Source organism: Drosophila yakuba, chromosome 2L (genome assembly GCF_016746365.2).
Source record: "Drosophila yakuba strain Tai18E2 chromosome 2L, Prin_Dyak_Tai18E2_2.1, whole genome shotgun sequence".
In the NCBI taxonomy this organism is placed as follows: Eukaryota; Metazoa; Arthropoda; class Insecta; order Diptera; family Drosophilidae; genus Drosophila; species Drosophila yakuba.
The window spans coordinates 2,402,644-2,418,371 of NC_052527.2; the positions used below are offsets into that span (position 1 = coordinate 2,402,644).

General features: G+C 43.7%; 4 protein-coding genes across 6 annotated transcripts; 1 reads left to right on the forward strand and 3 right to left on the reverse strand.

The window, feature by feature from the left end:
* Positions 1 to 281: 281 nt before the first annotated feature.
* Positions 282 to 5,978, reverse strand: LOC6526553 (ras-related protein Rab-5B). Of its 2 annotated transcripts, none has more exons than XM_015197821.2 (6): positions 5,849 to 5,978; positions 2,145 to 2,569; positions 1,961 to 2,081; positions 1,575 to 1,743; positions 1,399 to 1,512; positions 282 to 1,339 (listed from the first exon to the last, which is right to left on the reverse strand). In XM_015197821.2, exons 2-5 carry the CDS (start codon positions 2,411 to 2,413, stop codon positions 1,412 to 1,414), a joined length of 660 nt encoding a protein of 219 aa, XP_015053307.1. In that variant the 5' UTR covers positions 2,414 to 2,569; positions 5,849 to 5,978; the 3' UTR covers positions 282 to 1,339; positions 1,399 to 1,411. The 2 variants fall into 2 exon arrangements, with proteins under 2 accessions (XP_015053307.1, XP_015053308.1); XM_015197822.3 differs by lacking the exon at positions 5,849 to 5,978 and adding an exon at positions 5,601 to 5,750.
* Positions 5,979 to 6,296: 318 nt separating this feature from the next.
* Positions 6,297 to 11,204, forward strand: LOC6526554 (platelet binding protein GspB). Its single transcript, XM_002087628.4, has 3 exons — positions 6,297 to 6,665; positions 7,255 to 9,199; positions 9,308 to 11,204. Exons 2-3 carry the CDS (start codon positions 7,304 to 7,306, stop codon positions 9,971 to 9,973), a joined length of 2,562 nt encoding a protein of 853 aa, XP_002087664.1. The 5' UTR covers positions 6,297 to 6,665; positions 7,255 to 7,303; the 3' UTR covers positions 9,974 to 11,204.
* Positions 11,205 to 11,306: 102 nt separating this feature from the next.
* LOC6526555 (trans-1,2-dihydrobenzene-1,2-diol dehydrogenase) lies at positions 11,307 to 13,105 on the reverse strand. Of its 2 annotated transcripts, none has more exons than XM_002087629.4 (3): positions 12,237 to 13,087; positions 11,797 to 12,173; positions 11,307 to 11,705 (listed from the first exon to the last, which is right to left on the reverse strand). In XM_002087629.4, the coding sequence occupies exons 1-3, from the start codon at positions 12,613 to 12,615 to the stop codon at positions 11,454 to 11,456; spliced, it is 1,008 nt and encodes a 335-aa protein (XP_002087665.1). In that variant the 5' UTR covers positions 12,616 to 13,087; the 3' UTR covers positions 11,307 to 11,453. The 2 variants fall into 2 exon arrangements, with proteins under 2 accessions (XP_002087665.1, XP_039226657.1); XM_039370723.2 differs by having other exon boundaries at positions 11,520 to 11,727; positions 12,237 to 13,105.
* Positions 13,106 to 13,588: 483 nt separating this feature from the next.
* On the reverse strand, positions 13,589 to 15,686 carry LOC6526556 (trans-1,2-dihydrobenzene-1,2-diol dehydrogenase). Its single transcript, XM_002087630.3, has 5 exons — positions 15,562 to 15,686; positions 14,643 to 14,871; positions 14,279 to 14,570; positions 13,975 to 14,221; positions 13,589 to 13,912 (listed from the first exon to the last, which is right to left on the reverse strand). The coding sequence occupies exons 2-5, from the start codon at positions 14,848 to 14,850 to the stop codon at positions 13,652 to 13,654; spliced, it is 1,008 nt and encodes a 335-aa protein (XP_002087666.1). The 5' UTR covers positions 14,851 to 14,871; positions 15,562 to 15,686; the 3' UTR covers positions 13,589 to 13,651.
* Positions 15,687 to 15,728: the final 42 nt, after the last annotated feature.

The following is a 15,728-nucleotide window of genomic DNA, read 5'->3' on the forward strand; positions in this document are numbered from 1 at the left end:
TAAAAAAGTCCACTAGTTACAAGTTGAGTTACCTCCTTTATAAAGCCAAGGGATAAAATCTTTGGAACCCATAAACAAATACGATTGTGAGCTCATTGTCGATTCAAATCGAATGACTGTATATATATACGGAGTCATATATATATAAGTATATACGATGTTTTCATTTATTATAATTTATAAATGTTAAATTTAAATACATACAGACAACATAAAAATTATGAATTGGAAAGAAATAAGCATCGGATCATAGATGTTTGTGGAACGATTTAAACAAGTAGTTTACGGTATTGTGTTGTTCGATTTGTTTTATTTATTTATTTTAATTCACTTTACTTCCTCCGCTTAATTGCATACTAGATGTAAGTTTAATTTTTATGGATTACGATAGTTTCTCCGTTCTCGTTTACGTTTAAATATAGTAGCATTAAATCTTCGATTGTTGCTAGAATGTGGAAAATAGTTCAACGCAAGGCGAAATTAAAAAATTTTAAAGTATGCATAATTGGTTTTCTTTTTTTGTGGTTTTCGTTTTCTTTCATTTTCATATGTGTATATATAATTTATATAAATTGCAACTATCACACGTGTCCGCCGCGACCCGGAGTCGAATCATCCGCGTCCATATCCGGATCTGGAGTCCGGCCTCCGGAGCCGGAGAGACACACACATTGCCACAAACCGAGGCGAGCGAGGATCTTCAGCCGCTGGCCTGAACATTTGCTCCTTGTGGTGTTTGTTTGTTTTATTTGGAACGCTGCTGAGAACAACTGCAACTGGAATCTTCCCCTCACTTAATGCTCTTAATGCTCAGAAACTTACACGAAATGTAATCTTTACAATTATTCTTTGCTCGCTTAGTTGGTTTTGGGGCTTTCTTTCTTTTTTATACAATACGATTTCAAACTTTCTACGACACGATGAAATCTCCAAAAAATCCTGCGCTTTCTTTTCATGTTTTATTAATTTGCGTTCTTATTTGAAATGGTTTATGTCGGAATTATACTGATATTTTAGCTCAATTGCGGGGGTGTCAGTATTCTTGTATATTTTTTGGACAGATATCGAGCGTAATGGGGAAATCGGGTGTGGGAATTTGTAACTAACTTGTTTTAATTGCAACTTTCGTTTATGTTGGGAATGGGAACTCCTTTGTTTAATGTTTATAATTCTTATGTGGTCTTTATAATTATTGGTTTCTTGGCTCTCAAATGAAATTCGTCCCCTGGGAGAGCCGGCTTTAGGTATTTCTTTCTGATTCTGTTGAATTTTTAAATAATTTTTTTATTTATAATTATCAGCATAAACTTTTCAAATCTCTCGTTGGAAATTTCATTTTCTGCAAAACCAAAGGAGTATGTTAGTAAAAGAAGCGCCTTTTCGCCGCGATAGACTAACCTACGAAGGGACATCACTTGCAGCAGTTGTTCGTCGGTCGATTTGTTTCGGTTCCAGTCGGCCTTATACTGGTTCCCTGATTGTTGGCGCCATCGTTCTTAGGTAGTTTCTTAGCTGTAATTGGGATAGTGATTAGCACGTTTCCCCAGCGTTTCTGGCTGCTCTTCATAGCTTACCAATGGCCAAGAAGATGTCGTTCACATTCATGCCCGTCTTGGCGGATGTTTCCATGAACAGCAGCCCGTTCTCCTCGGCATATTGCTTCGCTTCATCGAACTCCACGACGCGAATGTTTGACAAATCTGCCTTGTTGCCGGCCAGCGCAATGACAATGTTTGGTGAGGCCTAGAAAAAAACGTTTGGTAATGTATTTTATGTATTGTAATGTAAGTATCGCGTGAACAAATGTCCCGAATCAAGTTCAATGCACCCACTAAGGCACTTCAAGAGCAACAATAAAGAGACTATAAATGCATTTAATAATGAACCGCTCTGCACGATATGGCATTGACCTTGATGGCTTGCGGCGGAAGTAATCAATGGTTTCCCCGATGACACTCACTTGTTTATGCAGTTCCTTGACCCAGGTCTTCGCACGCTGAAAACTGTCCTGATTCTGTATATCATAAACGACAATAGCGGCCTGCGCTCCTCGATAATACATGGGAGCTAAGCTGTGGTACCTATAAAAGCAAATAGAAGTACGTTAGATGAAGCTGCTAATTAGGATTTCTCTTGATACTTACCGCTCCTGGCCAGCCGTGTCCCAGATCTCGAACTTGACGACGGTGTCCTCTATGCAAATGGTCTGTGTCAGAAAGGCCGCACCTATCGTGCTCTCCTGGTACTCGTGGAACTGTCCCTTGACGAAGCGCAGCACCAGGGAGGACTTGCCCACAGCGGACTCGCCGAGGAGCACCAACTTGAATTGGCAACTTTTGTTCTGCGAGGTGCCATTGGGCCGCTGCGCCGTTCCAGTGCCGCTGGCACCGCCGCTGCGTGGAGTGGTTGCCATGATCGGTTTGGGTTGGATCGGATGCGAATGCGGATGCGCTCTTCCTCCTCTGAGATGGCAACTGATATTTGGTTCTACGGACGGTTACTGCAACTCACTCCCTCTTCTGCTGAGTAAGCCTTTCGGAAAGATAGCTGCTGAGTGTGGATGCGGAATCTGTAAAATACAAAGCATGCATATGAGTATAATTCAATCTTTAAAAATGCAATAGTCAACGTAATTAAGTGCTTCTTGTTAGTCTCCAATAATGGTACGTTTTTCGGGCTTCAATTCAGTCCCTTGAGAGCATGTAGATGTATAAAAAACCCACATGAAACCATCAGAGAACTGTGTGGCGCCTTTGTTTGTTTAATGACGGCCTCGACAAGCCCTGTTCAATATGTACATACATATCCGACAATATGCACAAAAAGCCGCCGTTATCCATCAGCAAATGAAACAGAGGAAAGGAGAAGCGTCTGCCAATGGTCGATAGATCCGATTGAAATTGAAAGCAGTACGCCCTACAAAAACTCACATTAGCTTATTTGCATAGTTTCACACATAATAGGACTGATAAGCATGAGATAAGAAAATCAGTGAAATCAGCAAGAGTACCATGCCAGAATGTTCAATGTTACGAGTTGTGTTCAGAAAATTCCTTGCGTGACTGCTTCAAACATCCACAAACACAAACATTGTTAATTGCATGTGCAAGTACAAACCCATCAGCAACTAAAAATACTTTGGCAAACACAAAGTGGAAACCTTATAAACGCTGTTTAGGCGCAATTATTGTTTTTCCCTTTCTTCGTTGCCGATAAGGGGTTTACAAGTAATCGAAACTACACATTTCTTATCGCTCTCTTGAGTGGGAAATCTAAGTTATCGTAAATAATATTTATTGCAGCTCCTTTAGCGGCTACCACACAATTGATAATTCACACACTTTCTGCGGAAAAATATTCAAAATAAATTCGAGGGCGGGTTATTTACAGTGAATTTGTATACATATAAGAATACATATTACATGGGACGCCTCATATTATTCAGTGGAAATGCGTGTGGAATTCACAATATTTTTGTTATCAGCTCCACTTTTATGAATCATACGCCCCGTTGGCCGCTACACTACAAACCCACAGATACGTTGATCCCGAAACAAGATATCGTTCCACATTATCATTAATAAGAAATATCCTCGTAATCTTCACAAATTTAACAAGTAAAACAGAACGCAGCGTTTCAATGAGTTTTAAACTAAGCAAAAATCGGTTTAAAATTGTTCACATGCTTTTCAGATACTTAAATATTCGTTTTTATGTCGGACGATGGGAATCTCCGAATTCCGACTGAAATTAATTAACACATTGAAGCCAGACTGTACAGTGGAGATAAATCTACAAAGATCGGGGGATGGAATTCTACACGAGTCTTATTTACTTTGTGGAGAGATGTGAACGCAGAGCGGAGAGATTTCATAGTGAGGGCGGAAGCTGTGATAAAAATCAATGCAAAATAAATTAACGAAGGAGAGACGTGGAGAAAGTAAAAGCGTGACAAACATGTACGCTGTTGTTGTTGGTGTTGTTGCTGTGCGGCGTTATTAAATTAACAAGGAGGGAGAGAGCGAAATATGCAGGCCCTCTCTTTGCCATTAAAAATGCAGTCAGTCAACAATTGTTTGTTTCTTCGTCTCCCTTCCGACCCATTCAATTGTTTTTTTTCCAAAGACTTTGGAGCAAAGTGCACAGTCACAATCACACACACAAAAGCCAAACACATGCTGTCTCTTTTCGAAAAACCGCTCTCTCAATTGCGATAAAGAAATTTCGCCTACAATTACTTTTCATTATCCAGCGAATGACGTATTTTGCATTTGGTGGCGTCTAAGCCAAAACGAAAACTGCACTTTAAATTTAATTAAAACCAGCAGTGTGTCTTAACCAATACGAAATTTTCTATGAGAAACAGACAGCTGTCAGTAAATAACTCACCGCTAATTGTATAATTTAAATTAACTCTAATTAATGCGGTTTACTAAACTTTTAAGTCACTTCGACAATAGAACTGACTTTCGCGCCCGTCTGCGGAAAATTCAATAAAATATAAAACAACGTTCAGGAAATTACGGCTCTTTTAGAACAGCTGACGATGCGTCATTCACGCGTACTAATACAAATGCAAGTGAATCAAAAGAGAGGATGAGAGCAAGAACAACAACACCACGCAGCCACAACAATTATCAATCCAATAGGTGTGGAATTAATTCATTTTAAATTTCAAAGATATTAAATTTAGACATCAAATAAGGAATAAATCTAATTTTACAACAGCGGAACGTTATGCCAACCTTAACGAAATTATAAACAATTTTGTCCATTATATTAATTTGGCCCTATTCACGTGCGCTAGACTGTGGAATTGCCTCAACAAGTGCAATTTTCTCAGCACGCATATTTGAAGCACGTCTAGAAAACGGAGAATACAATTAACGTTATATTTACGGTCACACACATCACTCGGTAAATATGTATGTAAGTATAGCATGACAATTGAGGTTCTCCCATTTGTGAAGCGAGCAAAAAAGCCTAGAATAAACAAATAGAAGGATGCGATTTTGTTTACATTTGGGCTTTAGGGAAACATCAGAGACAAAGACTGCTCTTTTTTTAAGAACTTGCACGATAAGAGAACGAATTGCCGATAAATACACACACATACACACCCGCATTCTCTCCTAACTAAAGACGCAAAACAGGCTGAACAAAGAACCACGATTTTTGCTCTGTTCTGGCGGTTAAAGCGCTGATAAATCGGGTGATAATACGGACCAAGATCCGATTTTGTCCGCATTACTCCATGCCAAAGTGCACCTGCAGTGTTCTTTATCCCCCGACAATGAAATTCGAGCACTATCTAAGACCTTGCGACCCACTGTGCACGCTGCACTTGGAGCAGGTCGTACGACCGTCTCGCTCTAGCGCCTGCTCTCATGGGCAACGCACCCAAAATTCAGGGCCATCTATCGCGCTCGCTCTTACACTCGCACTATGGCGGACAGGGCGAAAAAATTTTTACACAACTTTCTTAATTAATTAAGGGGGGTAGGCAGCGAAAACAACAACGCAAAAGCACTCGACTGTCTACCGAATTACGCACTCTTCTTAACACGGCACTTGGAAACCAGATAACCATTTGCATTTACGTTTTTTCTTTTCAGTTGTGTGCCCCAAAACAGCCCCAAGAAACGAAACGAAACGAGCGCAGAGGGAGATAGATAGCGACTGACTCGCCTCTCGCAAAATTATCGTCGCGTCGCACGTCTTGTTTTTGCGAAGTACTTCCTGGGCGACGTCACCACTGACTTTCCAACGATTTTTCTTTTTTTTAGCGGTCTTGCCTGGCTAATGGCCAGGGAAATTTTTGCCTGGTTTATTGGTAAACTTAACTTACAACTTTCTTGGAATTTTTTGTGTGACCGCAGCACGACTGTTGGAATATGCCAAATATTTTCTAGGCTCCGTTGATAAGCAAAGGCTCCAACCAACGATACATATTTCTATCGATTAGTGGGAGCAACATATCGCACCATACATTTATAAATTTAATATAAACATTTTACTGGCTCATCTTGAATATATAGTTTACTGCATATGTCAACTAATAATCTTTATAACGGGCATATATATAACATATTGATGTTCCTATGTTGAGTTTACGGAGTCTAACAATTTGCAGGAATTAGTTTTAGGTATTATGTTTCTTCCAAAAGATATCTTAGCGAATACACTCACCAACTTAGCTAGTGAGTCATATCTACGCACTATCGTATACACTTTTATCGATTTTCGCCTGGTATTTTTGGGTATATTTGAATTGGCTTAAGACAGGTATATTGCAATGGTTCATCAGCGGGCACACTAAGTAAAAGAAGTAATAACATTGCGAGAAAAGAAGAAGTGAAAAATTGAGAAAAAGTATAGAGGAGAGCGAAATGAGTTTTAAAAACATAATATAAATTTCAACCGTAAACAGGCACAGAGTAAAGTGATTGTATTATTAAGAAAATACCGAGATTCGCGTCCTGATTCGCCTCCTTGACGCACACACTCGCACAGACTTGCACACACACGCACACAGTTGCGTCTTTCGTCATCTCTCTCTCGCTCGGTTTTTTTGTCGCAGCTGCAACGCAAATTCCAAAAAGGATAATTCCCACCGATCTTGCGAGTCCTGCCGTTGACCTGACAGCGAAAATATATCCGCAAAGGTGGGCCCCCAAAAATCAGCTAATCAATATTGATTTTGGTTAGCGGTGTGTCTACTTTTCGGGTGGTCTCTTTTATTGTGTGCAAAATTCTCGGGGATCCAGGATTTGAAAGGATTCTGCACACACACACACCCATGCGAACACAGTGCTCGCTCGAGAAAGTGAACATACATGTGAGGGAAAAATAGAAGCGAAATATGTATATATTTATAAACCATTACACGTACACAGAACACAATTGATTTCATACGAGCACTAAAATTAATTTTCTACATCAACTTCGATTTATTTATTTTAAAAAGAGAAATCTATACTTCCAAATATTTGAATTAGATATACAAAAGGCTGGGTGCATTAGGCTTTTGGTTACTTTGGTAATTTCTACGGTGGATGTAGGACTTGGGGTCAGGGGCTCTTACGAAACCCTATAATGTGTAATTAATTCACTCAGAAATAATGTTTCGCATTCCCGGCTGTTCTCTCTCTTGAATGGACACTGTACATACACACCTGATCTATACGTATTTTTTACCTGCAAAGGAAATTTCCCCGGCACATTATGTAAAACGATTTCCCTACTTGCTTTCAGATGTTGACCAACGGAAATTCGAAGATCTAGGAACCTCGACACGAATAGCATGTTCAGTCCCATCAAAAAGATATTTACGTACATACAAAAAAATGCGAGCGGCTCCAATATGTTTAGCCCATCAGGAAACACGGCCGCCGGCCAAAGGGACGGGACTCCCAGCTTAGGTGCCCACGACGAAGGCGATAGGAAGGATCAGCGAAATCAGGATCACAAGGATAATCAGAGGGAGCCTGTACAGCAGCAGCAGCATCAGCTGCAAGTATTTCCCCACCTGGACGATGATGAGGACGACATCGAGAGGCAGATCAAGACCTCCATAATTGACGCCAGCAAGGTGCACGCAGCGAAAGCCAAGGCGTTGGCTTCCTTACCCATGCCCCTTGAGCAGCTGGATGATGAACTGGCGGACTTTGCCCACGACCCTGCGGATACAGAACTGGAGGAGCAGTTCCTTGAGCTGGAGAACTATCCTAATAATGAGATTATTGTGCTTGGCGATGCTGATCTTAACTCTTCAATAGCTTCCGATGCAGTGTCCGAGGATCCACTGGCAATTGACAACATTCTTGACTCCGCGTCGGTCACCACAAACGAGGAGGTCGACACCAGTGGCGAACTCCTTTGGCTGAAGTTGAACAATGAAACGGAAATAGCCACCAGATCAGCGGAGGTGGCGTCCAACAACCAGGAATCATTGGAGCCTGCCCAGCCCGCTAAAACAAAGGAAGATGAGCTTAGAGATGGTGGGTCAGATTCTGGTCTGGGTAGTGAAACCTCCGCATTACTCAAGGATCAGGCGGAGAAAGAAGCTGAGCCGGAAATCCAGGAAAAGCTGGAGTCCAAGCCCATTAGGTCCAACCTTAAACGGAGACTGGAAGATTCGGAAAGCGATGCTATAGATCTGGTGCCCGACATGTCTGCCCCTCCAGTGGCTGCTCAGAAGCGGACCAAGCGCTCCATCAACTTTGACGAAGTGAAGGTTTTCTACTTTCCCCGACAACAGGGCTTCAGCTGTGTGCCCACGGCTGGCGGATGCACTCTGGGCATGGGTGCAAGGCATATAGCCTTTAAGACGATGACCCTGGCCGAACATGCAGCAGAGTTGAGGCGGGCACATCGCAGCCAGAACCAAGAACTCCAGCCTCGGGGTTCCAGTAGCGACGACAGCGAGGAGTCCGAGGAGGATTACCTAAGCGAGGGTAGTGGCTCCGATGCCGAAGACGGTTCCAATGGCTTTCTACAGCCGGTGACGCCCAAGCAAAGAAGGGCACTGCTGAAAGCAGCGGGCGTGCGCAAGATTGATGCCAGCGAGAAAAGCGAATGCCGCGATATCAGAAACTCCAGGGAAGTGTGCGGCTGCTCCTGCAGGGAGTTTTGCGATCCGGAGACATGTGCCTGTAGCCAGGCTGGTATAAAATGTCAAGTAGATCGAGCCATGTTTCCTTGCGGATGTACTCGCGAAGCTTGTGGCAACACAGTCGGCCGGGTGGAGTTCAATCCCACAAGGGTACGAACCCACTACATTCACACGGTGATGCGGTTGGATCTTGAGCAGCGGCAGGGATCGGTTCAAGGCGTCCAGGGAGGACATCTCCAACCGCAACAGCAGCAGCAGTCGCAACAGACCATTGGCTATTCCCCGGTGGGAACGGCTGCCTCAACATCCGCGTACTTCCTGCAAACGCAATCGAACTACAGCTCCGGCTACGCTTCTCCGGCTTACACGCCCGAGAGCAGCGTGAGCTACTACCAACAACAGGTGCAACAGCAAGGAGTGCCCACCACGGGCCAGGCGATCCCCCAGCAGCAGCAAGTGCAGAGCCAGAGCTACGCGGGATACGCCCAATTGGATAGTCTGGACTCTGGGCTCTTTGCTAGTGGCTCCAATGCCTCACCATCGTACGGAGAACTATATCAGTCGCTCAGCTATGGCAGCACTCAGGTTGGTTAACATTTGTAATTAGGATTAAATAATCTTTAAATAATCACGGCATAATTATATAAATATTGTATATCGATATGAAGTAAGCTAATCGATTGTCCATCACAGATTTCTTCCTATACGACCGCCTACCAGCAGCATTCATCGTCACCCGCCGTCGCTGTCGCCCCCGGAGCCGCCAGTTCGTGCGCATATAGCTCCTGTGCGGTGCCTTCTGTTCCGCCGTATGGAATTGCAACCACCACCGCCTCCAGCAATGCTCCATACCAGACCACCGCTGTCTCCATGACCGCAGCCTCCACCTCCGCCTCGCCCTCACGACTTGTTGGAAATGCAGTTGGTTCAGCAACAGCCTCGCCAGCCACTGTGGCATCTTCCCCTTCACCAGCCAATGGCAATGAATTTATCAGTTTGAGCACACCGATCGCCAGTTCCTCGCGCCTCTCACAGATTAACGATCTGCTGCAGCACAACCGCAACACCACAGCCGCATTAGTTGCCGTCTCCGAGGGATTGAGCGGTGGAAGGACCTCGTCCAGTGCATCCACCATCGACTCTATCGATACACCGCCCATTGTGGATGACGGGCAGCAGCGAGGATGCATGAGTTTTGAGGCGTTGCCCCCGCCGCTTGTAAATCCAGCGCCCATCGTCGCCGTGGTGGAGAGCAAGCTGCCACCGATGGCTTTGCCAGCGCCACATGCTCCTCCATCAGCCCCTCAGCCACGCCAGCCGCTGGAACAGCATCATCAGGCCACAAGCGAGTCCTCCTAGATCATCAAATCCGATTTGGACCGGGCGCCTTTTGGGGTTTTAGTAGATTTGAAAATATGGGATGATTACTTTGGACAATTCTCAGTGACTATGAATTGAAGACTATTATTTTATCTAAAGCTATTACATTTCGACTTTTTTTTTTGTTAATTATCGCTTAGAGAAGATGTCTTCTTATCACAAAGATTTGTACATCACTAATATTCTTCCGCCGATTTACTCTTGTTGTTTACTTAAGACTTTTATTCTGTTAATTTATACCACTAATATTTCAGCCGTTTTAAAAGTTCTCTAATTTGAATATGAGTATAATATTATTTAAGTTAAAGAATATGTAAAAAGACAGCCATTTTTTTTGTTTGCCCAAGTGAAACTTTTTCGCCTCTGGACCCATCAAAATTGCACACTGAGTTGCCATAACGATTTCCTTGAGAATTGTGCAAAGCACACAGAGACCCACCCTTCAATCGAAACCGGACGAGGCAGCGAGAGAGCTGAGAATAGTTTTTATAGCAATTTTACACAGCAAAAGACTTCATTACGTTTAAGGCGGCGGCGGGCTTGGCTGGAAAAGGAATGGAATGCAAAAGGATAAGCAGGGGCATGAATCAAAATGGACATCGTTGGCGTCACTCTTCGACTTCAGGAGACCTCTTCAGTAGCGGCAAAAGTCCTCTAATCGGACTCAAGTCGCCTTGTATAAATCATTTTATTGTTAAATTCTAATTAGTCTTTAAGTGCAAACTGTAGTTTAGTTACTTTGTTGCTTAAGTTATGTTCACTTCGCAAAATCAAGTTACCTTCTACTCAATTCTTATTTTGTAATCTAAAACGAACAAATTCAGGAAGGACACTTTTTTTAACGTCGTTACTTGCGTTGCTCCAATGAATTTAATGAGCTGAGAGCCCCAAAAATCTTTCCTTACAATTCTGTGTCAAATCTGATTTAACCCAGCTTAACTGAAATCGCTTGTTAAACGATTTTGTGTTTTGTATTTTGCATTTAGTTACGAAGCCAACTAATTAACTACTGAGTTTTATGGGCCTATTGTAGATTTATCCTCGATTTAGCTGCTTTTAAGTATTCATTTAGCTCTTAAGTTCCTTATTTCTGACCCTTAGCGTATTAGGCCTAATGAACCAACAACACATGGCAGAAAATACAGACAAAAGCAACCACAACATGCAGTACGATGTAGAAATACGTATATGCAACTTGATAACGACAAAAGGAAAATGAAAACGAAAAAATAATTGCAATTATTTAAATAAATATTGAATACAAAATATCAGGATTACCTCTTATGTTTTTGCTTAAGTATAAACATCATTGTATTTTTAAGAGAGTTTGTATATTTTCAGTTGCAGATTCAATGTGGTTGTTTTAAGAAGATGCCTCAAACTGATTCAATGTACTTGGTGATGTATTGATATAGTTCAAGTATTTATTAATTACCAAGTGTTCTTCACAGCTCTGACATCAGACATCATATACTACACCGATTTGTCGTCGGATCTCATCGGCAATGGATGTTAGCTCCAGACTTTCGGCGTGCGTGAATTTCGGACTCTCGAGCAGACGTTTTTCTATGCAGCGACGCACTTCCTCCGCCTCGTATCTCAGTCCGCAGGTGTTCGTGTAGTGGAAGTCAAACTTGGCCCGTGGCAAGGGCCAGGATTCGGGAGGAGCATTAGAACGGCTCACCTGGGTGCAGCACCAGTAGTTGGACAGCTGGAAAGTGTATACAGTAGAGCTACGACAGCTGCATTGATAATCCCCTGATCCAGAGGTCAGATCCGGAAATACACGGAGATAAGCTCACCCTAATCTCGCCTTTGGTGCCCGTGATGACGGCATCGTTCTCCAGATTCTCTAGTCCGGTCACCAAAGCCACCAATCGGCGACCGTCTCCATAGTCCAGCATGAATTCGCTTTGTACATCTACGCGATCCTTGTTGAGCTGCGTTCCGCTGGGCAGGATTTTGACGGGAGACACACCGAAAACAAACTGACCCAGCTGCAAGGCGTAGATGCCAATGTCCATGAGGATCGACCCCCCCAGAGAACGGCTGCACACCCGTTCCATGTGGGCCAAGCGAAAGCCATGCTGGACCTTCACCTGGGTCACCTCCCCAATGACGTCGTTGTTCAGGAGTTCCCGCAGACGCTCGTAGCTGGGAAAGAAGCGTGACCACATGCCTAAAAACCAGAATCAGCTATTAATATTCTACTTTTGCTTAGTTGGCTTTTGGATGTCATTACCCTCCATGAGGAACACTCCCCGCTGCTCGGCCAAGGCGTACAGCTCCTTGGCCTGCTCCAAACCCAAGCACATGGGAGTCTCACAGAGCACATTTTTACCCCTGGCCAGCATGAGATGGACGACAGCATAGTGGAATGGATTCAGGGTGCCCACATACACCACATCCACCTCTCGATCCAGAGCCAGAGCATCGAACCCATCGTAGTGCCTGGGTATTTGATTCCTCTGGGCGAACTCCTGCGCCCGCTGGCCATCCACATCGGCCACGGCCACTACCACATGACGGGACTTCTCCACGGTTCCCAGGGCGGTGACAAAGTCCTGCGTTATCCTGCCCGCTGCCGCGATGCCCCAGTTCAGATTCGCTTGGCTCTGCATTGCGACTTCCGATGTGCTGAATGCTATGTGGGTATCCGTTCTGTTTTCGAGTCAAGTCTCGCGCGGGCCCGTGTCCGGGCAGCTACTGACGCCATGATAATGATACTGAGTGCCAGTCCCGAGGGTCTCCTATCAGTCCCTGGCATCTGCATTCATTGCAATTTTCGTATTCCATTGCATTCCGGTTGATAAGGAAGCAAACTCTGGCGCTCTAAATGTTGCATATTTGGACGACGATACTCGGTTTCTATTTAACATTATAGAACACACATACATGTATGTTCACTATCCTTTTTGCTGGTTTTTATCTGGGACTCCTCTGAATCATAGTTTTCTAATGCTCAGGCACCACCTGGTTGTTCCATAGTTTTACCAAACTGATCACAAGGTTTTCCGAATCTTTAAAGAGCCCTTGCGATGAAGTGTGCTGTTCTACGCAATTGCACTTATCTTATCATCTCTCAGAACTAAGACGAGCCCCCGTTTTGACCACTATCTAAAAAACTACGATTATAAAACATTAAAAGTACAGTTGGTTAGAGCACACTAAGTTGAAATATATAAAATATAAGGCTATAATGAGAACTATAAATATATATAACATAAGAAAAAGTATAACTTGGAAAGATTATTATGTATTAGAGATATGAGGGTAGACATAAGAAAACCGTGAGATAAGGAACCCCTGTGCTTTTTCACCAGCCCCTAAATTAAAAGACTGTATCATGCGGCAAAAACGTGATCGAGAATTCTGCCATGTCAGCCACTTTAGTTACACCCCAGGCAGAGTTCGACCTAGTGGGAATGTCATCGCTGCCGTTTCACAATCAATACATCCCCTTATCGCCCTGTTTGCTAATCCTTGATCTAGAGTGGGGCATTGAAAAATACAACAGGGGGGCAAACTTTGTGTAAGACCGGCTAGAAACTTCAAAATATATTGCTTTCTTATAGAATAACTATATGAAATATATATATTTTGTAAAAAGTTCTGTTTATTATGTTAGGGTTACATGATTACCTATAAAATCTACATTTACTGCTCATCGTACTTGTTGAGCACACCGATCTGCTTGCGGATGGTGTCCTCGATCTCGGCAAAGAGCAGACTGTCGGCGTAGGTGACGTTCTTGTTCTCCACATCGCCGGCGATGATGGACTGACGCACAGCCTCCGCCTCATAGCGCATGGCCTCGGAGTTGGCATAGTTGGTCTCGTACTTGCCCTTGGGTGGCAGCCACTCCTTCTCCTGGCCATCGATGTCGATGAGCTTGTTGGGCGTCCAGAAATCAACCAGCTGGTAGATAACAACATGCAACTATTAGCTTCTGTTCAATCACGATCGATTAGATTACTTACGGTAACTTGTCCTTTGGTGCCCTTGATCACGGCGGTGTTGGACAGCTTCTCCTTGGAGGAGAAGCGCATGCGAGCAGTGCGTCCACCACTGTAGGTCAGAGTGGCGCTCACATCATCGTCGATGCCCTCGGCGTTCAGGGTTCCCTTGGACTCGATCTTCTCTGGTTTCTCCTGGAAGGCCCACTGCGAGACCTGGATGGTGTAGATGCCGAGATCGTAGACCACACCGCCTCCCAAATCGCGTTTCCTTTAAGTGATGGTATCCATGAATCAATGTTATTTTACGCATGATCTGTGTACTTACTGCAAGCGGTCCACATGGGCCAGAGGGAAGCCAAAGTTGACCTCCACATCCTTGACTTGGCCCAGCTGTCCGTTGGAGATGAGCTCCTTAACGCGCTGGTACGAGGGGAAGAATCGCGACCACACGGCCTCCATGAAGAAGCGCTTGTTGGCCTTGGCAGCGGCAAGGATGCCCTCCACCTGCTTCTTGTTCATGGCCAGAGGCTTCTCGCAGAGAACGTGCTTGCCATTGTTCAGCATCAGCACGGCGACCTCGTAGTGCTGGGGATTCAGGGTGCCAATGTAGACCACATCTGGTGGATTAAATTATATTATCGTTTAGATTATTTCTGAACAGTGTGTTTTGTGCTTAAAGTTGTACTCACCGACATCGGTGCTCTTGGCCAGCTCCTCGTAGCTTCCGAGGGCCTTGGGAATGCCGTGCTTGGTGGCAAACTCCTGGGCGCGATCAAGAGCTCGGGCAGCTATAGCCTGAACCTTGTGGTCGCTGGAGGGCAGGGTGCTGAGGGCGATGACGAAGTCCTCGCTGATCTTGCCGGCTGAAGCGATTCCCCAACGGATGAGTTTCGACATGTTGCTGGATTGTGGATCTGGCTGCGAATGAGTGGAAAGCCGAGTGGATTGTTAGTTAAATATGGGTGGAATCTACAGAGAGCCCTCCTTATCAGCGATAATGTGAGAGAATAGAAGGCTATATCTCACTCCCACCGGCAGTTTATCTCTTTCGAATTGCTTGAATGATAATCGAACAGAAGTTGTAGTTGTGCCATTTCACAATGTTATTGAGTTTGACCTTGTTTGAGTATTACTTGAATTATTCTGGATGCCACCTGTACGAAATTCAAAGCTATCAGTGATCGAACGAGCCCTCCTGTATTGGCCAATAGTTTCCTCATTAAGTAAAAACACTTGTCACGTTCGCAGTGCTACACGGAGATTAAATATAGTTTCGAGAATAATAACACAATGATAACTCTTTTGACTCATCAATTTCTGTATTAGTGTTCAAACTTACTTTTCTATCAACAATTTCTTAGTTGAAGTTTTAAACTTAAATCAAGATTTCTATCAGTGTAGCGATCAGTTAACATATGTATACTGTAGCTATTTACTTTTCACTTTGCAGCAAATCCATTTTGCATATAAAAAAACAACCGAGGGGTTAAATGAGCCGGGTATGTGTGTAGTTTGTTATAACAATAATTTATAATTACACTTCCAAAATATAATTATAGTTATGCCATTATTGAACTCCCACACACATTGGATATAGAAAAAACTTACGCTGAACTTGTAGCAGAACTAAACGATAAAACTTTCCACTGTTGTTTTTTATGCGCGACAGTTCTATTTATAAACAATTTCCTGTGCACCCGGCAGGAATAACAATTCAATTCGTTCGATTTACTAGCCAAGTAAGCTTTTGACGCTTAAGGTGGGTGTACCAGCTA

Excerpts from the sequence above, each read along its gene's own strand:
- LOC6526554 (XM_002087628.4), top strand. The coding sequence starts at position 7,304 with ATGTTCAGTCCCATCAAAAAGATATTTACGTACATACAAAAAAATGCG. Across the intron at positions 9,200-9,307 it reads TCAGCTATGGCAGCACTCAG|ATTTCTTCCTATACGACCGC; the intron begins GTTGGTTAACAT and ends TGTCCATCACAG.
- LOC6526556 (XM_002087630.3), bottom strand. The coding sequence starts at position 14,850 with ATGTCGAAACTCATCCGTTGGGGAATCGCTTCAGCCGGCAAGATCAGC. Across the intron at positions 14,571-14,642 it reads GGCCAAGAGCACCGATGTCG|ATGTGGTCTACATTGGCACC; the intron begins GTGAGTACAACT and ends TTAATCCACCAG. Across the intron at positions 14,222-14,278 it reads GCCCATGTGGACCGCTTGCA|GAAACGCGATTTGGGAGGCG; the intron begins GTAAGTACACAG and ends CATCACTTAAAG.
- LOC6526555 (XM_002087629.4), bottom strand. The coding sequence starts at position 12,615 with ATGCAGAGCCAAGCGAATCTGAACTGGGGCATCGCGGCAGCGGGCAGG. Across the intron at positions 12,174-12,236 it reads GGGAGTGTTCCTCATGGAGG|GCATGTGGTCACGCTTCTTT; the intron begins GTAATGACATCC and ends TCTGGTTTTTAG. Across the intron at positions 11,706-11,796 it reads GCACCAAAGGCGAGATTAGG|CTGTCCAACTACTGGTGCTG; the intron begins GTGAGCTTATCT and ends TACACTTTCCAG.
- LOC6526553 (XM_015197821.2), bottom strand. The coding sequence starts at position 2,413 with ATGGCAACCACTCCACGCAGCGGCGGTGCCAGCGGCACTGGAACGGCG. Across the intron at positions 2,082-2,144 it reads GACACGGCTGGCCAGGAGCG|GTACCACAGCTTAGCTCCCA; the intron begins GTAAGTATCAAG and ends TTGCTTTTATAG. Across the intron at positions 1,744-1,960 it reads TCAAGGAACTGCATAAACAA|GCCTCACCAAACATTGTCAT; the intron begins GTGAGTGTCATC and ends GTTTTTTTCTAG.